The sequence below is a fragment of the Pseudophryne corroboree genome, chromosome 6, assembly GCF_028390025.1.
Source record: "Pseudophryne corroboree isolate aPseCor3 chromosome 6, aPseCor3.hap2, whole genome shotgun sequence".
In the NCBI taxonomy this organism is placed as follows: Eukaryota; Metazoa; Chordata; class Amphibia; order Anura; family Myobatrachidae; genus Pseudophryne; species Pseudophryne corroboree.
The window spans coordinates 744,701,992-744,727,154 of NC_086449.1; the positions used below are offsets into that span (position 1 = coordinate 744,701,992).

The 25,163-nt window shown below is 48.7% G+C and overlaps 1 protein-coding gene across 1 annotated transcript in view; it reads left to right on the forward strand.

Annotated features, from left to right (window-relative positions):
- Positions 1-25,163, forward strand: part of LOC134934677 (troponin I, slow skeletal muscle-like) — a 56,006-nt gene that overhangs the window by 17,294 nt on the left and 13,549 nt on the right. Inside the window, exons 3-5 of the mRNA XM_063930055.1 lie at positions 9,937-10,068; positions 10,648-10,737; positions 21,121-21,294. Of these exons, the coding sequence (XP_063786125.1) occupies positions 9,937-10,068; positions 10,648-10,737; positions 21,121-21,294 (396 nt within the window). The remainder of the gene's footprint in view (positions 1-9,936; positions 10,069-10,647; positions 10,738-21,120; positions 21,295-25,163) is intronic.

Genomic DNA, 25,163 nt, shown 5'->3' on the forward strand with positions numbered 1-25,163 from the left:
ATTTCAGTTATATTTAAATGCAAAGTAAAAATAGTTTTTTTACTAAGGTGCCCCTCCCTCTGTCAGAGAGCCAGGGAAATTGGCTTCATGTAGCCCCTCCCTTCCAAGATGATTAGCTAAACTGATTAGCTTGTTGTTTACTACAGAACTAGCGGAGCCCTTTTAGATAATGTATATCTGCATGTAGCAGCTCTGGCTAGGGAAAGCGGCTCCTTAGTAAAATGGTTTACCTAGGGTGTAGTGTGTAGAACAGCTTTAACAGTGTATATGCTTGATTGCACTTCTTTAAAAGAACATGTCAACTTTGGGGCTCACCCAGAGTTGGAAGCACAATGTGCACAATTTGCAGCCAAAAGAGGTTCTTGCAAAGCTTGCGTATGGTACATGCCCCCTTAACATGCATAGGTGACAGATGCTTCACATCTGAGCCAGGTCTGCATATGGGAGTAACTGCATACATTCAGGGCTGGCTCCAGGCCCACTAGCGCCCTGAGCGAGAAAATTTCAAAGCGCCCCCCCCCATGCATACACTCTGTGAAAGTGGGCATGCCTCACAACTTTATACTATGAAACTATATATAAATATATTTTTACACCCCCTCTCCACACACAATTATACCACACAGTATGAGTCAAAATTCACATTACGCCACACGGCATAAGCCAAAATTTACATTACGCCACACAGTGTAAGCCAAAAATTCACATTACGCCAAACTGTATGAGCCGAAATTCACATTACGCCACATGGTATGAGATGAAATTCACATTACACCACACAGTATTAGATAAAATTCACATTACGCCACACAGTATGAGATAAAATTCACATTACGCCAAACTGTATGAGCCGAAATTCACATTACACTACACAGTATTAGATAAAATTCACATTACGCCACACAGTATGAGATAAAATTCACATTACGCCAAACTGTATGAGCCAAAATTTACATTACACTACACTGTATGAGCCGAAATTCACATTACGCCACGTGCGAATGAACGGCTGCGGCCCAGCCTGAATAGACCTCATAGTACCCCCCCAACACATTATATAATACACAGTACCCCAAACACATATGTCACACAGTGCCCCCCCAAACACATTATATAATAAACATTATATACAGGGGCGGATCCAGAAGAAAATGATAGGGGGGGCACCATGGAAGGGGCAAGTACATTTGCGTGCGGCTTCGGTGCATGTGAGGTGGCGCTTCTTATACAATGCCCACAGTTGTAGCGCTCATTATGCAATGTCCACTGTACTGGTAGTGCCCCTAATATAGACCCCATAGTAGTGGTGCCCCTTATGCAATGCCCGTATTGCCCCCAGTAGTAATGTTGCCTGTAGTAATGCCCCCAGTCATTATGCCCCCAGTGGTAATTCCCCTGCAGTCATGACCCCAGTAGTTTACCCCCCCCCTTTAGTTTAGCCCCCAAGTAGTAATGCCCCTGTAGTTAAGCCGCCAGTAGTAATGCCCCTGTAGTTACACCGCCAGTAGTTAGCACCTTTGTAGTTGGCCCCCAGTAATAGGCCCCCAGTAGATGCCCCCCCAGTAATAATGTCCCCCAGCAGTTTGCCCCCAGTAGATGCCCCCTAGTAATAATGTCCTCCAGTAGTTTGCCCCCAGTAGTAATGCCCCTTAGGAGTTTGCCCCCAATAGACGACCCGCCAGTAGTAATGCCCCCAGTAGATGCCCCCCAGTAATAATGCCCCCAGTAGATGCCCCCCAGGAAAAATGTCCCCCAGTAGCTGCCCCCAATAGATGACCCCCCAGTAGTAATGCCCCCAGTAGATGCCCCCCAGTAATAATGCCCCAGTAGCTGCCCCCAATAGATGACCCCCCCAGTAGTAATGCCCCCAGTAGATGCCCCCCAGTAATAATGCCCCAGTAGCTGCCCCCAATAGATGACCCCCCAGTAGTAATGCCCCCAGTAGATGCCCCCCAGTAATAATGCCCCAGTAGCTGCCCCCAATAGATGACCCCCCAGTAATAATGCCCCCCTACGAGTTTGCCCCAATAGATGACCCCCCTGTAGTAATGCCCCCAGTAGATGGCCCCCAGTAAATATGGCCCCCAGTAGCTGCCCCCAATAGATGACCCCTCAGTAGTGATGCCCCCAGTAGATGCCCCAGTTATAATGCCCCCAGTAGTTTGACCCCCCAGTAGTAATGCCCCTTGTTGATGCCCCCCAGTAGTAATGTCCCCCATAGTTAGCCCCCAGTAGATGCATTAAGGACGAAAAATACATACTTACCGAGCCCCGTTCCCGCGCCGCTGCAGTCCTCCTCCTCCTGGCGTCCGCTCCTCAGTTACTCAGCACTATGAGAGACACGTCATGACTGACGTCTCTCCCATAGCGCACGGCGCAGTGACAGCGCCGGAAGCCGGAGCTCAGTACTGAGCTCCTGCCTCCGGCTGCCGCTGTGCAGGGAGACGGGCGCCCGCTGGTAACACAATCTCAGCGGGCGCCCGTCATCTCCCTATGCGGCGGCGGCGGCGGCGGCACCGGGGGGGGGTCACAAATGACAGGGGGGGCACGGGCCCGAGTGCCCCCCCCTAAATCCGCCACTGATTATATATTACTTGAGGGTGCGCCCGCGGCTGAGCGCTCTTCGCTGCCCGACACTCCATCCATAGACAACTACCGCCATCCCTTCTCTCTCCTTCACTCCCTACTTCCCTGCAGTCCTGTTCACATGTGGGTTCCGGTAGTGGGTGCAGCTGACAAATGCACCCTATACTGCCCCTGCAGCGGCATGTCTGTCCCCCTATACCTGGGCCTGCTGACCGGGCGTAGCGGGCAGGTGTAGAGAGGGAAGGGGCGGGTGGAGGACGGGTGCGGGTGTAGAGAGCAGGGGTGGGCTGGCGTAGTGAGCGGCCGTAGAAAGCGTGAGGATGGTGCTGGCGAGCAGGAGGTCTATGCGGGTGGGCAGTCTGTGCTGGCGGGCGTGGAGTGCGGGCGGGTGTATACAGTCAGGAATAGAACTACACGCTCGCCAATAAGTCAGCTACAGGCGTGTGTGTGTGTGCGTGTGGGGGGGGGGGGGGGGGGGGGTTGCCTGTGTACCAGGCACCCCACCCCCCCATGCACACGCCTATGCCCGGAATGCTGATATTTTACCCAGCCCGCCACTAGGAGGGGAGGCCAGGGGAGCAGAACTTGGCTGATGCTTAGTCTGGTCTCCGTGTCTATTTGTAATGTGGTGCTGGGCCGGCTCATGAGCCAATCAAAGCTCGTGGTCTGTCAGCCAATCAGCTGCTGCCGGTTCGCAAGCTCTGAGTGGCTGACGGCTAGCACCACATTTGACATAGCCACACGCCCTTACAGCCTGGCGCCATGTGCGGCCGCTCGTCTCGAACATGCCTGGAACTGGCACTGCATACATTCAGCCGTGTCCGACCACACAGTGCAAAGTGTTATACTGTATGTAATACAGTATATGGGCTGGCTGGCTATCCCGGGTATCAGCAGCGCTGTGTGTATATTAAGCCACCATGCGGCACTCGGTACTCAGCATTAGGTTTCACTTTCCTTCTAAGCTCGCCCCCAGACAGCTGTAAAACTAGCCAATGGGAGTCTGGGGGTGGGCTTAGGAGGAGTGAAGTCTAATGCGCAGTGGATTAATATACACAGCGCTGCCGATCCCCGGGATAACCAGCCAGCACATATATTACATGCACCATAACATGTATGTTTATATGTGATAAGCACCCCCCCCCCCCCCCCCGCAACGGCGTGGTCGGCGCTGGCTGCAGCTGCCACTGCATACGTTTGCGTAAAGTGTAGGTTCTCAAACTCGGTCCTCAGAACACCAAGCATTTCATGATTTCCAGTTCTCCTCACAGACTCACAAGTGAAATAATTAGCTCCACCTGTGAATCTTTTAAAACGTGTCAGTGAGTAATGACTACACCTGTGCTCCGGCTATGTGACATGGAAAATGTGAGCTGTTTGGGGTCCTGAGGACCGAGTACGAGAACCACTCAGATATACCACTCATCGTCATAATGTGTTGTTGTTTTTTTTAAACACTGCGGTCCCCCCAAAGAGTAACCAGCAATAGCACTCACATATAAGTCTGGTAGTGGCAAAATTGAGGGAATAACAGCCGTAGACTTTGACAGGCTGACTAGGGGACACAATAGCATGTATACTTGGGTCCCCCTGCTATAATGTCTGCAAGCCCTAGCCTACTCAGCACACAACTCGATCCCCAAGGAAATTGGGGTCACAGAAAAAATGTGGGCCCCCTTTGCCCCAGGTACACAAGGGATCTTCCCAACACTCCTTGCTGATGGGTGTTGGAGTAATAAAAAGTGTAAGAACTAGAAGTAGAATTTTTTTTTTTTTTTTCTGGGTGAACTACATGCCCCAGCAGGTCCTGAAGTGTTATGACATGCCAGTGCTCGGAGAACTACAAATAGCAGCTTCATAAATGTCAACATTGTGATCGCATACCAAATGGTTTACAAGGGTCACTGTTTCTATATGTTTGAGAGTACTATATAGCGAAAAGATGTAGAAGTTTAGGTGTATACAGGTTGAGTATCCCATATCCAAATATTCTGAGATACGGAATATTCCGAAATACAGGATTTTTGGAGTGAGAGTGAGATAGTGAAACCTTTGTTTTCTGATGGCTCAATGTACACAAACTTTGTTTAATACACAAAATTATTCAAAATATTGGCTAAAATTACCTTTAGGCTGTGTGTATAAGGTGTATATGACACATAAATGCATTCTGTGCTTAGACTTGGGTCCCATCACCATGATCTCTCATTATGGTATGCAATTATTCCAAAATACGGAAAAATCCGATATCCAAAATACTTCTGGTCCCAAGCATTTTGGATATGGGATACTCAACCTGTATATAGGAGGCATGATACCAGGATGCAGAGGCAGGGCCAGCGAGAGCGTGGCCACACGCCCTTAAACATAATTCGAAGAACAGTATATGCGGCGTTGCACATGGTGCACCAGCGGTTGTCCCCCTTACCAGCTGACCCCTCCAACAAATACCCGCTCACCCTTCCTCTTGGCACCTCTATGCATAAGTGAATGAAGTGGGAGCATACAAAGTAGGAGGAGAAAACACCATGTTTGCAATCACCTGTACCTCAGCATTCATTGTCAATTTCTGAATCACTGTGTGTGGAAGGTCTGGAGGTGCATTTATTTCAGCTAGTATGTTAGAATCAATCCATCAGTACACAAGGGGGTAAATTTACTAAGATGGGAGTTCTATTTAAGATGGGATGTTGCCCATAGCAACCAATCAGATTCTACTTCTCATTTATCTAGACCCTTGTAGAAGATAATACCTGGAATCTGATTGGTTGCTATAGGCAACTTCCCATCTTAAATAGAACTCCCATCTTAGTAAATTTACCCCTTGGTGAGAAGCTGAGAGTAACCAGTATGGTGCAGTGTCTAAGGTTAGCAAAATTAGACTACTGTACATTAGTCAGAGACGAGCTGAACACAGGATCACTGGAGCAGAGTAAACGCAAGTACTCACTTGAAGAGTTTTCATAATTATAGGCCAAAAGCAGTACCACAATGGTTTTTTTTTTTGCAAGGTAATACTGGTCATCCAGATTAAGAACAAGTCCAAAGGCAGGTTTAATTGCAAAAGTGACCTCTGGTGGCTGAGGGTGGTATTATCCAAGTCTGTTCAAAACACTTTGGCAAATGACCTTCATGGATGCTGTACAATTGTCCAATACTAAACCACAATAATCACATTAATATTATTGTGGTATTTAAAAAGACTTTCTAATTATATTTACTGAATGCTATAGTTCCTCAGATTTTACTACCATGCACCCTCCACTTAGTCATAGTCAACTGTCCTCCTACATGCAGCCATTTTTCCGGGGGTCCTACGTTTCTTGCAAAGGCTTTGTCCAAGCTGCCACTAAATTGATAGGAATCCGTCAGAGCCTTGGGAAAATGGATGCATGTAGTAGGTCCTAGGGCTTAGCATACCCTCCAACATGACCCATTCAATATGGTACAAAATGCTCCTCTAGTTGAATTTTGGATTGCTCTGGAGACCCATCTCTTCCACTGCCACTGGCAAGGAAGTCCAGGAATAGAACATGTTGTACCTAATGTAATGGGTCATGTTGGAGGGTATGCATTAGTAAAATGTTTCCTTAGATGGTAGTGCAGCCAGAGGTGTAGCTAGGCGACATGGTGCCTGGAGCAAGGGTATGTTTGACGCCCCCCCACCCCCCCCCCCACCCCTCCCCCCCCACCCCCCTGTACTGAATTGGGGGCCTAGCCAACATGTGGTTACATTTGGAAAGAAACAATTTTTAAACATCCTAAGTTGGTGACAGGGCCGGATCTAGACCTTGTGGAGCTCAGGGTGAAAGTTTCCTTTGGGTGCCCCCCATGTTTAAAATAGGGTCAGTGCATGCCGATAGCTTGCAACAACAATACAGGGGCATGGCTTCATTGGGAAGGTGCGTGGCCACAGAATAGTACCAATTCACATTACACCACACATTAGTACCATTTATACATGTTATGCCACACAGTAGAGCCCCTTATACACGTTACACCACACAGTAGAGCCCTTTTTACATATTACACTATGGTTGAGCCCCTTATACACATTATACCATGGCAGAGCCACTATGGAATTAGATGTATTTAACTATTTACTTGCTTAATTAAAAAAAAACAACACTATATATGCCCCAACAGACCTGACCTCACAACCCTCCATTCCTCATTGAAAACAAAGCCCAAAATGTGAACCCCCAACAGACCTGATAACCTCCCCAATCTCTGAATGGAAATAATGCCCCACAATTTACCCCCTCAGATATGATAATCTCCCAATGTCTCAATAAAATAATGCCCCAAATGTAACCCCCCACCCACAGACCTGACCCTCTCCCCCAAATGCTCAGTGAAAATAATGCACCAAAATTGCCCCCTGACTGCATAATCCCCCAATGCCTCAATGAAAAGAATATCCTAGAACTGTCATCCCAGACCTGATAATCCCACTATGCTTCATTGAAAATAATGCCAGAATTGCCTGAGGGGCAGAGAGAGCTGTGGCCCAGCAGTCTGAGGGGCAGAGAGAGAGCCTGTGACCCAGCAGTCTGATTGGCAGAGAGAGCTGCACTGCAGAAGCCTGAGGGGCAGAGAGAGGTGCTGGTGCAGCCTGAGGGGCAGAGAGAGGTGCTGCTGCAGCCTGAGGGGCAGATTGAGGTGCTGCAGCTTCTAATGCAGAGAGAGGTGTTGCAGCAGTAGTTGGGGCAGAGAAAGGTGCTGCAGCATCAATGTAGAGAGAAGTGCTCCTGCAGCCGGGGCAGAGAAAGGTGCTGCAGCAGTCGGGGCAGAAAGAGGTGCTGCTGCAGCAGCTGGGCCAGAGAGAGAGAGAGAGGTGCTGTAGCACCAATGTAGATAGCAGGGTCGGACTGGCCATCTGGCACTTCTGGCAAATGCCAGAAGGGCCGATGGCCACGTGGGCCGGTCCAGCGCTCACTGATACACGCTGCCGCTCAGTCCGGCGGTAGCGTGTCTCAGCTGTCAGGAGAGGAGAGCGCCCGCCAGCGCGGCTGTGTCTGGCGCGGCGGCGTATAGCGGACTTCAAACCAGCCGCCGGTTCGTGAGCCAATCAGAGCTCGCAGACCGGCAGCCAATCAGAAGCCGCCGGTCCGCAAGCCCTGATTGGCTCACGAACCGGCGGCTGGTTTGAGCGAAGTCCGCTATACGCCGCCGCGCCAGACACAGCCGTGCTGGCGGGCGCTACCTCTCCTGACTCACCCGTCCCTCACAGCCGGAGCCCGGAGGAGAAGCAGCAGCAGCAGTGCAGCAGCGGTAAGCAGCTGCAGCACTGGCTGCTGTGGGGGCAATTGTATACCTGGCACTGTGGGGGCAATTGGCTGGCACTGTGGGGCATTTGTATACCTGGCACTGTGGGGGCAATTGTTTACCTGGCACTGTGGGGGCATTTGTATACCTGTCAGGTATACAATTGCCCCCACAGTGTCAGATCCACAATTGCCCCCACAGTGTCAGGTATTACCTGACACTGTGGGGGCAATTGTGGATCTGACACTGTGGGGGCAATTGTGGATCTGGCACTGTGGGGGCATTTGTATACCTGGCACTGTGGGGGCATTTGTATACCTGGCACAGTGGGGGCATTTGTGGATCTGGCACTGTGGGGGCATTTGTATACCTGGCACTGTGGGGGCATTTGTGGATCTGGCACTGTGGGGGCATTTGTGGATCTGGCACTGTGGGGGCATTTGTATACCTGGCACTGTGGGGGCATTTGTATACCTGGCACTGTGGGGGCAATTGTGGATCTGGCACTGCACTATTGCGGGCATATAATGTAAATTTCGGCTCATACCGGGTGCTATAATGTGAATTTTGGCTCATACTGTGTGGTATAATGTGAAAGAGGCACCAGTACTAGATATTATAAAGGGTCCTACTATTGTGGTGCATAATGCGTATAAGGGGTGTATGGTGTGGTAAACTACACTGAAGGCCACGCCCCCTTTCCCGGTGCGCGCGCGCTGAAGGCGCGCGCTTAATTACAAACTTCACATTTCCATACCCCCACTTAAAAATTTCCACTTCAACCACTGGTTGTGTGTATTTTAATTTTAATAGAGAATGATGTACGCTTGTATGTTGTTAGAATATTAATTATATTTGTAAGAGCATAGACTAATAAGTGGGAGGAGTCAGGAATAGTAAGGGGAGGAGTCACAGAGGTGGGCCTGTGTGCTTCAAAAATGCCAGGGCCTATTTTTAGTCCCAGTCCGGCCCTGGTAGATTGAAATGCTGCAGCAGCCAGGGCAAAGAGAGGTGCTACAGCAGCCGGGGCAGAGAAAGGTGCTGCAGCAGCAGCTGGGGCAGAGAGAGCTGCAGCAGCCAGGGCAAAGAGAGGTGCTACAGCAGCCGGGGCAGAGAAAGGTGCTGCTGCAGCAGCTGGGGCAGAGAGAGGTTCTGCAGAAGTGACATGTGCTGCAGGTTCCAGGAAAGAGAGCGATGCTTCAGGACAGAAGTAACCCTGCTGCACAGCTACAAGCAGACAGTGAGACATATAAAGGGGACCGGCAGAGTTCCAGCATGTGCCGGCTGTCAGTGTCTTCTGCTGTCACCTATGGCCTGCCCTGTACCCTACCTAGTCTCCGAGTACGATTCAATGTGCGCTCCCTATGCTTCTCCTCCGTCTGCTACTTGGCTGCCAGTAGGGGGGTGGCGGGCAGCAGCGTGGCTGTGCGCACCCTCTTACTTTTTCGGCACCTGGAGCTCGCGCTCCATCGAAGCCACCCTCGCTACACCCCTGAGTGCAGCTTTAACACCCTATACTATTTTTGGACACCTTTCAGTATCCTGAGTAGATTTCTGAAGCAAGGTTTCCATATTAATATAACATACCTCCCCACTGTCCCGATTTTCGTGGGACAGTCCCGTTTTTTTGGGACTGTCCCGCTGTCCCACCCGTGGGCCACAGTGTCCCGTGGTGGGGGGGGGGGGGGCAGTTGGGAGGCTCCTGCACTCGCTGCTCTGCTAAGCAGAGCAGCGGTGAATAGATGCATATTTATTCAGTGGAGACAGGAGGAGAGGGGGCATACCAGCAGCTCACGGAGCGCTGGGCATGCCCCCTCACTGTCGAAAAGGGGGGCGTGACTCGCGATCGCTGGTCCTCCGTGAAGCCACGCCCCTTTATAGGCCACACCCCTTCTCGGGAGCGTGAAGCTGCGCGTATATCCCTCTTTCAGTAAGAAGAAAGTTGGGAGGTATGATATAAGGCATATAAGTTTATCCAAAAATCTGCAAGTTGCTTAATAGTTTTGCATTTGAACTTTTCACTTTTTCATTTATCATCAGTGGGTTACTGGATAGTTTATTGGTTGTTTTTCTTTTTGATAGACTCTTATGCTGGCAAAAGCCAGCGAGGATCTGGAAAGAGAGATTAAAGCAACTGAAGAAGAGAAGGCAAAGACACTTGCAGAGAATGTTTTGCCCTTACAGTGCAATGGGCTGAGTATTCAGGAGTTACAGGTAACAAATTGTCTTTCCTAATTACTCAATAAATCGTTATTTACTGGATACATTACATACGTTATGTGTTGCCGGCGGTCATATGACCGACACTGTCATCTCGAAGCAGAGAATCCCGACAGTGGTCAGGTAAGTATGTTAACCCTCCCCCCAACACTCCCTTCCCATAGCCTAACACTATGCTCCCCCATGCAGCCTAACCCTAACCCACCTGGGGGTACCTAACCCTAACCCCCCCCTTCCCACAGCCAAACCCTCTCTTTCCCGCAGCCTATCCCTAACCCTACAGCCTACACCTAACCTCCCCTTCTCCCCTGTGGCATACCAAGCAGAAGTCCTGGCAGAACTCGATCGGGATTCCGGCGTTCGTGATCCTGGCACCGGCATTTTGATCCATGTCGATATTCCGTCGTCAGCATTCCGACTGCCAGGATGCCAAACGCTGGTATCATGAACTGATCCCTTTATTTACACAATTATCAATAACTTAAGATGACTTTTTCAAGCATCTTTAGGCATGACAGCACAGTACGTAGCTTAACAGACTTATTTTTAATATTTCTTTTTTTTTTTTTACAGAAATTATGCATGAAACTTCATAGACAGATCGACACAGTGGATGAAGAACGGTATAACATTGAAGAGAAGGTCAAAAAGAATGCCCTGGAGGTAAGATACAGTAATACAAATGTACAGTACTTCTTTATGGGTGTAGTATGGTTTGCCGGCGGTTGTGGTTCTGGCAACCAGTATACCGGCGCCGGAATCCCGACTTCCGGCATACCGACAGCTGGGCGAGCGCAAATGAGCCCCTTGCGGGTACGGTATCTATTCTCCCTCCAGGGGGGTCATGGACCCCCAAGAGGGAGAAAAGATGTCGGTATGCCGGCAGTCGGGATTCCGGCCGCCGGCAACGTGAAGACCACCCCTTCTTTATTGCCAGTATTTAATGACAAAGCTAAATAAATGACGTGGGAGAATCTATTCAGCTACGTATTCACTGATGCTGTAGCTATTACAGAAAAAAAAATGTGCAAAACATTATAATAATTTTCATTAAAATTATAAAGATTGCTTTAGGACTCCTAAAAAATGAAACAAAAAAAAAAAAAAAAAGATTCATCCACATATGTTTTAGGATACAGGGGGTGATTCAGAAAGATCTGCGGTTATGTGGACTAAATGGCGCTACCGTTCAAGTGGTGAAGGTGGAGAGAGCGAAAAAAGGCTTAAACTTAGCTTATAGTTGAGGTCTGAGATGTTCTGCTCCTAGTGACCAGTCAGGATGCTCCAGTATGCGTGTAGAGAAATTTTTTTTGAAAAAAACAATGTGTAGTAGGGTCTTTTTAAAACAAACGGTGAGTATTGGATATACTGTAAAGAATTTGTTCACTTCTAACGTGAATGGTTAACCCAGGGTATGTGTATTACGAATAATAAGAGGCTGATGAAAACACACCTTACTTACACAAGCAAAGGTGTAAGAAAACCTATAAAGGTTTCTTTTTCGGTATTCTCCCAAATATATAGACCAATACAGTAGAAAGAATTTTTTCTTAGAAGCAGTTGTCTATAATGAGAGCGTCGATAGGTCAGTTATGTACCTGGCACTCACAGTTAAAGCTGTTTTGATCCTCATATAGCGGTTTCTTTGGACGGCGATCGGGGCACATAGGTTCTCTCACCCTGATGCGATGGTTTGATTGGACGCTCAGATATATGCGGAAGAATACAATACAAAACACGATATGTGTAGTACTGTTATGATTTCATAAAATATTTCTGTGGGGTAATGTTTAAGCCCACTTAAAATAGTACCGGTGAGCAAAATGTGGTGTCATTAAGTTAAATGGGACACACCTGACTTACACAGAGAAAGGTGTTTTATAGGCTTATAAAGGTATCTTTTTCAACCGTCACAGCTCAGGTTGGGCCGGTTGATATCAGCGGGTATAAAGATGGACCAAGTGAAATAAGAGGGTTATCAGCGTACCTAACACTCACAGTTCAAATGGCTCAGATCCTCCCATAGCGGTTTCTTTTGGACATCACTTCGACCGTATTTATAAAATATAGGTGTTTATTCGGTACAAAAAAATTAAAATTGTATAACAGAAATGTAAGTTAAACAGCATAGAGAACTATATTTCATGGGGGTGTGGAGAACTCTGAGTGAAGTAGGAGCCTGGAGGGACCAGAAGTGGCCAACTTGGATCCCAAAAGATAAATAAAAATGTGTTCAAAATTAGTATCCTACCTTCCTTCAGAGTGCCGCACCCAAATCCACCAGTATAGTATCCCCTCTTGGCCAACGCGTTTCGGGTCTCTGGGGACCCTTTTTCAAGGCATGAGGGGAAGGCCCATCTAAGGGCTTTATATAGCAGTGTGTGTAATCAATAAGGATGCACTTCCTGTTCCGGAATCCTAACCGGAAGTGCGTGATCCGTGACCGGAAGTGAGCGGTCCGCGACCGGAAGTGCACGGACCGCGATGTTTGTTATAGATGCATGTCTCTTGGGGTCACCGCTGGCTTCTTAAATGTATTTTATCCACCTGTGGTGCTTAAAGAGTTTCTTTTTTCATTCTTTCTGTTGGTGTGCTTGATTGTTGCCGGAAACGGAGGCATTCTGGGTAATGTAGTTTTCTGATGGTGGTAAATAAGGGATGCACTTCCTGTTCCGGGATTTTGACCGGAAGTGTGTGGTCCGTGACCGGAGGGGGTGATTCAGACCTGATCGCTGGGATACTAACTTTGCTGTCCTGCGTTCAGATAGTTGCTGCCCAAGGAGTAGTGTAAATTCGCTGTGCAAGTGTGCATTCCCATGTGTACGCCGAGCTGCAAAAATCCTCTGTGTGTAGTCTGTGCGCAGGGCAGGACTTACTCCTACAGTGCGATCACATCAGGCTGATCGGGGTGGGAGCTGACGTCAGACACCCTCCCTGAAAACGCTTGGGCACGCCTGCGTTTTTCTGGACTCTCCCAGTAAACGGTCAGTTACCACCCACAAATGGCCTCTTCCTGTCAATCACTTTGCGAACGCCCGTGCAAATGAAATTTTTCGCACCATCCTGTCGCTGACCGGCGATGCCCGTTGTTGTCCGATGTGCATGCTCATTGCGGTGAATACGCATGCGCAGTCTATTGGTGATCGCCTGCTGCGCAAAAACGCACAGCAGCGATCAGGTCTGAATCACCCCCACAGTTTCCATGCAATGGATCACGTCAAGGAAACATGGGGCCTAATTCAGATCTGATAGCAGCAGCAAATTTGTTAGCTGATGGGCAAAACCATGTGTACTGCAAGGGGGGGGGGGGGGGGGGGGGTCAGATATAACATGTGCAGAGAGAGTTAGATTTGGGTGGGGTGTGTTCAAGCTGAAATCTAAATTGCAGTGTAAAAATAAAGCAGCCAGTATTTACCCTGCACAGAAACAATATAGCCCATCCAAATCGATCTCTCTCTGCACGTTATATCTGCCCCGCCTGCAGTGCACATAGGGGGTCATTCCGAGTTGTTCGCTCGCAAGCTGCTTTTAGCAGCTTTGCACACGCTAAGCCACCGCCTACTGGGAGTGAATCTTAGCTTCTTAAAATTGCGAACGAAAGATTTGCAATATTGCGAAAAGACTTCTCTGTGCAGTTTCTGCGTAGCTCGAGACTTACTCTGCCAGTGCGATCAGTTCAGTGCTTGTCGTTCCTGGTTTGACGTCACAAACACACCCAGCGTTCGCCCAGACACTCCTCCGTTTCTCCGGCCACTCCCGCGTTTTTCCCAGAAACGGTAGCGTTTTTTCGCACACGCCCATAAAACGGACAGTTTCCGCCCAGAAACACCCACTTCCTGTCAATCACATTACGATCACCAGAACGAAGAAAAAACCGTGAGTAAAATACCAAACTGCATAGCAAATTTACTTGGCGCAGTCGCACTGCGGACATTGCGCATGCGCATTAGCGACTTATCGCTCCGATGCGACAAAAATATAACGAGCGAACAACTCGGAATGACCCCCATAGGGGGTAATTCCAAGTTCATCGCAGCAGGAATTTAGTTAGCAATTTGGCAAAACCATGTGCACTGCAGGGGAGGCAGATATAACATGTGCAGAGAGAGTTAGATTTGGGTGGGTTATTTTATTTCTGTGCAGGGTAAATACTGGCTGCTTTATCTTTACACTGCAAATTAGATTGCAGATTGAACACACCCCACCCAAATCTAACTCCCTTTGCACATGTTATATCTGCCCCCCCCCCCCCTCCCCTCCCCCTGCAGTGCACATGGTTTTGCCCAGTTGCTAACTAAGGGGGTAATTCTGAGTTGATCGCAGCAGGAACTTTGGGGGTCATTCCGAGTTGTTCGCTCGCAAGCCGTTTTTAGCAGCTTTGCACACGCTAAGCCTACGCCTACTGGGAGTGAATCTTAGCATAGTAAAATTGCAACGAAAGATTCGCAATATTGCGAAAAGACATCTCTGTGCAGTTTCTGAGTAGCTCCAGACTTACTCGGCATCTGCGATCAGTTCAGAGCTTGTCGTTCCTGGTTTGACGTCACAAACACACCCAGCGTTCGCCCAGACACTCCTCCGTTTCTCCAGCCACTCCCGCGTTTTTCCCAGAAACGGTAGCGTTTTTTCTCACACGCCCATAAAACGGCCTGTTTCCGCCCAGAAACACCCACTTCCTGTCAATCACATTACGATCGCCTGAACGATGAGAAAGCCGTGAGTAAAATTCCTAACTGCATAGCAAATTTACTTGGCGCAGTCGCAGTGCGAACATTGCGCATGCGCACTAAGCGGAAAATCGCTGCGATGCGATGAAATTTACCGAGCGAACAACTCGGAATGACCCCCTTTGTTAGCAGTTGGGCAAAACCATGTGCACTGCAGGGGAGGCAGATGTAACATGTGCAGAGAGAGATAGATTTGGGTGTGGTGAGTTCAATCTGCAATCTAAATTGCAGTGTAAAAATAAAGCAGCCAGTATTTACCCTGCACAGAAACAATATAACCCACCCAAATCTAACTCTCTCTGCAAATGTTATATCTGCCCCCCCCTGCAGTGCACATGGTTTTGCCCAACTGCTAAAAATGTTCCTGCTGCGATCAACTTGGAATTACCCCCATAGTTTTACCCATTAGTTAACAAATTTGGTGCTGCGATCAGGTCTGAATTAGGCCCATGTTTTTACTGGAAAAAGAATAAAATGAAGCCACCCAATTTAACTTTTTCATATTATCCCATAAAATCTAAATTGTATAATAAAATTCCAGAAAAAAAGTATGCTTATGTATTTAAATACATGTCCCATTATTGTTAACACAAACTGATTGTCTGATCTACCATTGTACCCGTTTAGTCTGGATTATCCTCATTCTACTATATACTGTACATATATACTATACTCCTATATAATGGGCCGCCTTGCCTGGCTATTTTACCTGTTGTTTTCTTAATTTGCTTTTCATTTGGACCCATGAGACATGGTCAGTGCCGTAACTAGACATTTCAGCGCTGTGTGCAAGAAACGCCCCCCCCCCCCCCCCATATACAAAAACAGGGCCAGTGCGCTCAAAATATAGGGGGCGTGACTTCATGGGGAAGGAGCATGGCCACAGAGCTCCCTTTTACACATTACGGCAGGTATAGTACCCGTTTTACACATTACGGCTGCAGAGTCCCCATTTTTACACATTAGGCAGGCAGACAGTCCTCCTTTTACACATTACGGCAGCAGAGTCCCCCTTTTACACATTGAGGCAGCAGTCCCCCTATTTACACATTACGGGAGATACAAGGAGGGTTAGGATAAGGGTGCTGAGGGGGAGGTACAGGGAGGGTGAGGATCAGGGTGTTGAGGGGGAGACACAGGGAGGGTGAGTATCAGGGTGCTGAGGGGGAGACACAGGGAGGGTGAGGATCAGGGTGCTGAGGGGGAGACACAGGGAGGGTGATGATCAAGGTGCTGAGGGGGAGACACAGGGAGGGTGAGGATCAGGGTGCTGAGGGGGAGACACAGGGAGGGTGAGGATAAGGGTGCTGAGGGGGAGACACAGGGAGGGTGAGGATAAGGGTGCTGAGGGGGAGACACAAGGAGGGTGAGGATCAGGGTGCTGAGGGGGAGACACAGGGAGGGTGAGGATAAGGGTGCTGAGGGGGAGACACAGGGAGGGTGAGGATAAGGGTGCTGAGGGGGAGACACAAGGAGGGTGAGGATCAGGGTGCTGAGGGGGAGACACAGGGAGGGTGAAGATCAGGGTGCTGAGGGGGAGACACAGGGAGGGTGAGGATAAGGGTGCTGAGGGGGAGACACAAGGAGGGTGAGGATCAGGGTGCTGAGGGGGAGACACAGGGAGGGTGAGGATAAGGGTGCTGAGGGGGAGACACAGGGAGGGTGAGGATAAGGGTGCTGAGGGGGAGACACAAGGAGGGTGAGGATCAGGGTGCTGAGGGGGAGACACAGGGAGGGTGAAGATCAGGGTGCTAAGGGGGAGACACAAGGAGGGTGAGGATCAGGGTGCTGAGGGGGAGACACAGGGAGGGTGAGGATCAGGGTGCTGAGGGGGAGACACAGGGAGGGTGAGGATCAGGGTGCTGAGGGGGAGACACAGGGAGGGTGAGGATCAGGGTGCTGAGGGGGAGACACAAGGAGGGTGAGGATCAGGGTGCTGAGGGGGAGACACAGGGAGGGTGAGGATCAGGGTGCTGAGGGGGAGACACAGGGAGGGTGAGGATCAGGGTGCTGAGGGGGAGACACAGGGAGGGTGAGGATCAGGGTGCTGAGGGGGAGACACAGGGAGGGTGAGGATCAGGGTGCTGAGGGGGACACAAGGTGGGTGAGGATCAGGGTGCTGAGGGGGAGACACAGGGAGGGTGAGGATCAGGGTGCTGAGGGGGAGACACAAGGAGGGTGAGGATCAGGGTGCTGTGGGGGAGACACAGGGAGGGTGAGGATCAGGGTGCTGAGGGAGAGACACAAGGTGGGTGAGGATCAGGGTGCTGAGGGGGAGACACAGGGAGGGTGAGGATCAGGGTGCTGAGGGGGAGACACAGGGAGGGTGAGGATCAGGGTGCTGTGGGGGAGACACAGGGAGGGTGAGGATCAGGGTGCTGAGGGAGAGACACAAGGAGGGTGACGATCAGGGTGCTGAGGGGGAGACACAGGGAGGGTGAGGATAAGGGTGCTGGGGGGAGACACAGGGAGGGTGAGGATCAGGGTGCTGAGGGGGAGACACAGGGAGGGGGAGGATCAGGGTGGTGATGGGGAGGCACAGGGAGGGTGAGGATAAGGGTGCTGGGGGGAGACACAGGGAGGGTGAGGATCAGGGTGCTGAGGGGGAGACACAGGGAGGGTGAGGATCAGGGTGCTGAGGGGGAGATGCAGGGTAATAGGAGGCAGGAGGAAACGGAGCGCAGCATCAGCGGCTGTGTGTATGTGCTGTCAGTGGGGACTCAGACTTTACTAACCAGAGTCGACAGCAGCACACAGGCTCTTCCAAGTTCCACGTTCTATAGGCTCCAGGGTTCCTCGCTGTGCAGCAGGAGAGTCAGGGCGCAGGGCAGTGTGGGAGAGACGTCTGACATCATCACGTGACGTCTCTCCCAAATTGCATGGGAGGGGGGCCGGGCTGCCGCTGGGCCATCTGTTATACTGACGCCGCAGCCCTGCACTGAGCTTACAGCAGCAGCGGCAGCTTGAAAACCTCCTCTGAAATGAAGCCGAAGCCGCCTGCCCGCCTGCCCGCCTGCCCGCCTGCCCGCCCGCCCGCCTGCCCGCCCATGTCCAGCTGAAGCCGGTGGCTTCAACTAGACACAGGCGGGCAGGCAGGTGGCGGCTTTGGCTTCAACTTCAGTTCAGAGGAGGTTTTCAGAGGAAGTTGCGGGCGGGTGAGCGGGCAGCGGCTGCAGAGGGACACGGGCGGGCGGCGGCGGTAACTTCAGCAGGATCATGCAGGTGGCGCCGCCGTCCGCGGGACACAGGCGGCGGCGCCGCCATCAGCAGTCAGTCGAAGCTAGCGGGTGTGATGGCCGATGGTGCGCCCTCAGTGCATTTGCGCTGTGGGCAAGGCACCATTGGCACACACCTAGTTACGGCTCTGGACATGGTTTATTAGTTTTATGTTTCTCCCCCCGTCTCCCTGGCGTGTACATCTTCACTAAGCTACAATCAAGCTATTTGTGCAAGCTTTGCCCACTGACATTGCAGCCAATTTTAATCAATTGGGTTTAAAATAAAATTATCAGGGTTATTTAGAGTTGTTAGCCAGCCAAAAAAAGTTAGCAATTGGGCAAAACCATGTTGCACTGCAGGTGGCTGCTTAATTTCTACACTGCAATTTAGATTTCAGTTTGAACACACCTCACCCAAATGTAATCTCTTTGCACAGGTTACATCTGCCGCACCTGCAGTGCACATGGGGCCACATTCAGACCTGGTCGCACGCAGGCTATTTTTTGCACTGCTGCGATCAGGTAATCGCCGCCTACAGGGGAGGGGGGTAATGGCTTTGCAGGGGTGCGATGGGCATTGCAGTGAGCTACACAAACAAAAGTTTGTGCAGTTTCTGCACAGCCCAGGACTTACTCAGATGCTGCGACGATCCGGGCCGGCTGTGTCGTCAGGAACCCTCCTCTGGAATGACTGGGCATGCCTGCGTTTCTCTGGACACTCCCAGAAAACGGTGTGTTGCCACCCTGGAACGCCTTCCGCCTGTCAATCTTCTTGCGATCGCCGGTGCGATCGCTTCCTTTGTTAGCTTCATCGCTGCCTGGCGACCTCCGTCGCCGGCTAGCGATGCGCCTGCGCATTGCGACCCGTGTGCATGCGCAGTACAGACCCGATCGCACTGCTGCAAAAAAATGCAGGGTGCAATCGGGTCTGAATGACCCCCATGGTTTTGCCAATTTGCTAACTTTTTTGGTGTGCTAACAGCTCTGAATAACCCCCTATGAGTAGCTCAAAAATGACTGTGACAGTAACAATCAGTTTGAAGTTGTGAAGACCATTATCTGGCATGTTGGTAAATGTTTCCACAGGAGGACCACAAATGACCACTAGTGACCTGCCTTTTCTGATCTTACAACCCTGCCAACAGGTCTCCGTAGTGGTGGAAGTGACCTGGCCACTTAGCTCTAAGGAACAAAACACACAAATATCATACATTTTCGTCAGCTTCCTTTGTGGTCAAACTGGGTATTAATTGGGGTTATGGGATCAGTAGATCTACAATAAGGTCTATAATCATCGACACCATATGGTCAACAGTGAAAATATCAACATGGACAAAAGGTCGACCTGGTCATTAGGCCGACCTATGAAGGGTCAACACTGGAAAAGGTTGACAGGTACGAAAAGTCAACAAATGAAAAGGTCAACATAGCAGTTTTGCATTTTTTTTGTGTTGTTTAGCACGTAGGACCCCCAATTACTGCACCACGTACCTTGCATGACTCGCTTCGCTCGGGCATGGATCATAAAGGATGAAAAAGTAAAAAAAGTTTTAAAAAACTTGTGTCAACCATGTGTGTCAACCATTGGCACGTCGACCATTTGAACTTGTCAAACTTTTGTATCTGTCGACCATGAGCACTGTTGACCTTTCATAGGTTGACCTAATGGTCATGTGGAACTTATGCATGTAAACCATATGGTGTCAACCTATTGACTGTCTAACTAGACACGGTAGATCTATCTAGGGGTAGATTTATCAAAGCTTGGAGAGAGATCACATGGAGAGAGAAAAACTGCCAAACAACAAGCTCCTTACTGACATTTCTTCAAGCACAGTCAGTTAGGAGGTGACTGGCTGGTACTTTATCTCTGTCCACTTTATCTCTCTCCAAGGTTTAGTAAACAGACCCCTTAAACTGGCCATATATCAGGAAGACATTGGTGGAATAATAATCTGGCAGTGTGTGGAATCAAATGATAATCAGCTGTTTGCTTCCATATACAGAATAACGCCAGAAAACAGTTGGTTCATCTAGTTGGGAAAATCAAACATGTTTGATATTCCCAACTAATAATTCTAGTGTAGGGGGAATTCCCCCCCCCCCCTCCCCAACTGAGTGATAAGTAGGCAGATTCTGGCAGCAGTGTCCACCTATTTTTTTTCCCACCCTGATGGCTGTCACTGCCAGGGCTGCCCCTGCAAGTCCGGGATCACCAGGTAGTGGCAGCGGAGTGGTAGATGTATCAGTGCTGCTGATGAATTAGCTCTGCTGCTTTTCGTCTCTATCCACAGGTGTATACCTCCCATTGGTCCCCATATCAGTGCCCCCCCCCCTCCCTACAATCGCGCACCCAACAACTACCTCATCCCCCCTACAATTGGCACCCTACAATTGCAACCATGGTGTATGGCTAGCATTCGTCTGTTTAGAGGTGTCTATAATGTAAGTTGATCTCGGCTACATGAGTGAATTGAGCATGAGATATGACTGAATAGATCTGGTGGCTCAAATCAGTAGTAAATACCAATTATGCAACAATAACGTTTACTTGATAACAAACAGAGCATAATATATTTAAAAGTATAATGCATTTGTATTCCATAATAGTGTCCTTTAATGATGAAATATGTCATTTTTCTATTTTCTTGCCTATTGACTGCTTACCTAAAGGATTAATGAACCTTTCAGGTGAAGACTACTGAAAAAAAAATTCAATCTTTCTGTAGAACCCTGAGTTTTACACAATTAGAACATCTCCCAATGGTCGTTGCAATATAGAGAAACCTCTGGCCAAGGTCTTACTTGTACTTTGAATCTGATATGAGGTGTTGAGGTTTGGGGGCTGAAAGGAGGTTATAGCCCTCAACCCTTAGCTATCTCTCCAAAGTGGAGATGTATCAAACCTTGGAGAAAGAAAAAGTACTAACGAATTAGCTCCTGTCATTTTTCAAACACAGCCTGTAACATGGGAGTTTGGATGGTACTTTATCTCTTTCAACTTAATCTATCTCCAAGGTTGGATAGATCTCTTCCGAAGGTCACTGCTCTGATCTGCCTCCATTGCTCAACTGTATTGTTGTTGTTTTTTCCTCCTATAGATTAACGGTTTAAATCAAAAGATTTTTGACCTCAAGGGAAAATTCAAGCGCCCCACTCTGCGCAGAGTCCGCATTTCGGCAGATGCTATGCTGAAAGCCTTGTTGGGATCCACACACAAGGTCTCCTTAGATTTGAGGGCGAACCTGAAATCAGTGAAAAAGGAGGATGAGAAGGTATGTTGTCTGGGAAATGTACATCTGTAATGGGCTCACATTAGCATGTTTAAATGGGAGCTGTCCACTAAAAGAGAACTCTGGTACCACGTCTACTCATTGTAACACCAGCATGTAAGAGTAACATTGGCTGGGAGAGCTCAAATTCATCATCACCTGCATCATGTCAACTCATTTCCAAGTAAGTATAGACAAGGGAACATTTATTTTTCTAAAAATAAATCTTATCTGTATTTGACTTGAATAATTTAAATAAACCTGTTTGTTTTCATTGTGAACCCTACGATCTCTGATAACAGGGATCCTGTCAGCGACCTGGGTTTGTTAGAATGCTAGCAATTCAGCTAGTTTGATCAATCACTCGACTCCACTTAAAAAAACAAATATTTGGTTGCTTTGGGGTGTTCCCTAGGAGTCCCGGAGGAGTAGGTCACCCTCTTTCATCCCGTTGGCTTGCTAGTGTAAGGGACAGTATGGGGATGTGAGGATGAAATTGCAAGAGCAGGCAAAGGGATTGGGGCCTAATGGTGCAAATTACCTGGCCCCCGAAAGAGGCCTCTTGCACCTCCCCTCCATTATAAGTGTGCATTTGCAACAGCCCTATCCTTGATCTGAAATTAGATGGACGTCTGCGTATGTTCACCACTGTATAGCCTGCAATTCCATCTCCATGCTCAGAACAGGCCCATGGCACACTTATCCTACCTGCAAAAGCCCCACTGCCTCTTAGTTACACCCATATAGAACATTAAGTGGATACGCTGCCCAGCTGTGTGCTCCTCAGAATAGCCCATACATTCGCAGGGATGACTAGATTCTTCTCACATGCATGCACAGTGCGTTAAGTCGTTGATGTGGTCACTTTGCATGTGACTGATTCAAGCCCTCTAACTTCAAAATCATAGTTTGTCAGACCAGGCAAAGATACGGTCATTTGTTTATGCAATCTCCTTTTCTGCAGGCTGTTGAGTTTGCCAGAAATTTGACACATTTACAGGATTCTTTGAGACATCCTACTCCTCCTAATGTCCTACTCATCTTTTCTTACTAGGCCATTCCCAGGGGTGTTTTAAGATGTTTTGGGGGTCAATGTATGGCGCATGCACAGAAGATAACATAGACTTTGGAACAGTGCCAGTGTCTTTGCTATCTCCTGTGGAGGCGCCATCTTTCCAAAGACATCATCAGAAAGATGGCAGCAGGTATAGGGGGAAAAGAAAAAAGGGTTATAAAATACAGAGAAAAAGAATGACACTACTGAAAGCAAACAGTTCAAGCAGACGTACAGGCCCTTTGGAAAAACTCTATCTTGTGCAAAAACTGACATTTTTGACAGATATAGGGCTTTCCCCGATACACCAAGGAGTCCCCCAGTAATAGCTTTTGCCAGTATGGAGATAACAAAAGATGATTTAGAAAATGCTTTATTCTTGGAATAAATCATTTGTTTGCAATGGACAATACATTTTACATTTTTTATTTATTTTAACTATTTTTTTACAATTTTTTATTATTATTATTATTATTATTATTATTAGCTGAATACCCGTGCTTCGCTACGGGATGAGGATGGTTACTTAGTTGAATTATAGTTGTTCGTTAATTTATGTTGGTTGGAGATCTAGTATATAGGCATATCTTGCTTACCTGACCCACTTTGTGCAGTGGCCAGACCCCTTTTTTGGTCCCCCAAGGGACCCTGCTTTTCCCACTATGCAACTCTCAGTCTGTGGCTTCTTGCTGCCTCCATTCCCCTCCCCACATCATGTCAGTGCCCCTGTGAAATGATCGATTTATTTACAATTTCTTATATAGCGCAGCACATTATGCATCTCCTGATATACTCTGTGCTGCTGGGGGACCCTGCTACTTCCACTATATAACTCTCAGTGTGTGGGTTCGTGCTACCTCCATTCCCCCCTGACATCATGTCACTGCCCCTGTCACATGCAGCCATGTCCTGCCTGACATATCATGCATCTCCTAATATACTCTGTGCTGCTGGGGACCCTGCTCCTCCCACTATATAACTTTCAGCATGTGGCTTCCTGCTACCTCCATTCCCCTCCTCACATCATGTCACTGCCACTGTCACATGAAGCCCTGTCGTCACTGACATATAATGCATGTCCTGATATAGTCTGTGCTGCTGGCCCAACCCTAGGGGTACTAGGGGTGTGTTACCACCACAGTGTTTGTTCCCCAATTGTAAGTCATATGTGTACCAAGTTTGGTGTAAATTTGTCCAGGCATTCCGGAGTTATGCTGTCTCCTGAAATACTCTGTGCTGCTGTCCAACTGCTAGGACTGTCTTACCCGCAGAGTGTTTTTTTTACCCAGATTGTAAGTCATATGTGTGCTAAGTTTGGTGTAAATTGCTCTAGGCATTCCAGAGTTATGGTGTCTCCTGATATACTCTGTGCTACTGTCCCACCCCTACGGGTGCTAGAGGTGTCTTACCCCCACAGTGTTTGTTCTCAGATTGTAAGTCATATTTGTACCAAGTTTGGGGTAAATTGGTCCAGACATTCCAGAGTTATGCTGTCTGCTGAAATACTCCATGCTGCTGCCTCGCCACTAGGGGTGCTAAGGATGTGTTACCCCCACAGTGTTTGTTTCCAGATTGTAAGTCATATGTGTACCAAGTTTGAAGTAAACTGCTGCAGGCATTCCCGAGTTATGGTGGAACATACATACATACATACATACATACAAACACACACATATACATTTTTGGCGATTTCCGTGGATGGGCAGTGACATTTGTAAAACCGGTTCTTGGCAAGCACCTGGGACCTAAGGAGAAGCTACCTGCCAAGTTTCAAGATTGTAGGCCTTGTGGTTTAAGAGATTTTGTGATGAGTCAGTCAGTGAGTCCTTTTTTGCCTTATATATATATATATATATATATATATACTAGTTGAAAACCCGTGCTTCACTACAGGATGAGGATGGTAACTTAGAATTATAGTTGTTCATTAATTTACGTTGGTTGGAGATCGAGTATATAGGCATATCTTGCTTACCTGACCCACTTTGTGTAGTGGCCAGGCCCCTTTTTGTTCCCCCAAGGGACCCTGCTCTTCCCACTATACAACTCTCAGTCTTTGGCTTCTTGCTGCCTCCATTCCCCTCCTCACATCATGTCAGTGCCCCTGTGCAATGATCAATTTATTTACAGTTTCTTATATAGCGCAGCACATTATGCATCTCCTGATATACTCTGTGCTGCTGGGGACCCTGCTACTTCCACTATATAACTCTCAGTGTGTGGGTTCGTGCTACCTCCATTCCCCTCCTGACATCATGTAATTTATATATTTTTTTGTATTTTCACCCAGTTTGGCTGCTGTAGTTTTGGAGATGCAAGCGTTATTCACCAACATTGCCAAAAAGTCAAAAAATTCAATTGTGCATCAAGGACCTAATTCATGTACGCAAGGGTACGCAATGCTGAGGACCTTGGCAATGCTGCTCACACTGAGATTTTTTTAATGCAGAATGATTGACAGGAAGGCACACTTTGAGGGAGATACCGCAGAGTGGCGTCAAAAAGGCAGGTGTATCATGGCCTGACAGAGATGGATCCAGGCGGGGCCGTCACAGCCATGCCCACATACTGATGCTGCAGCTCCGAAGAGGGGCTTTGAACTGTGACCAACACGCCACATGTGTTAGCTGTCAGCCGCAAAGTGAAACGCCTCTGCCAGGTCCTGTGCCCAGCCAAGCTGCAGAAGTACCGACCGCTCCCAGAGGCTGACCGCCAACTGCACTACTTCTACCTGTTGGTCTTTGTGCAGGTTAGCTATGAGGAGGCCAAGAAGGAGCCGGATGCAGAAGCTGACCCAGACCCCTACCGGGTCCTGCTC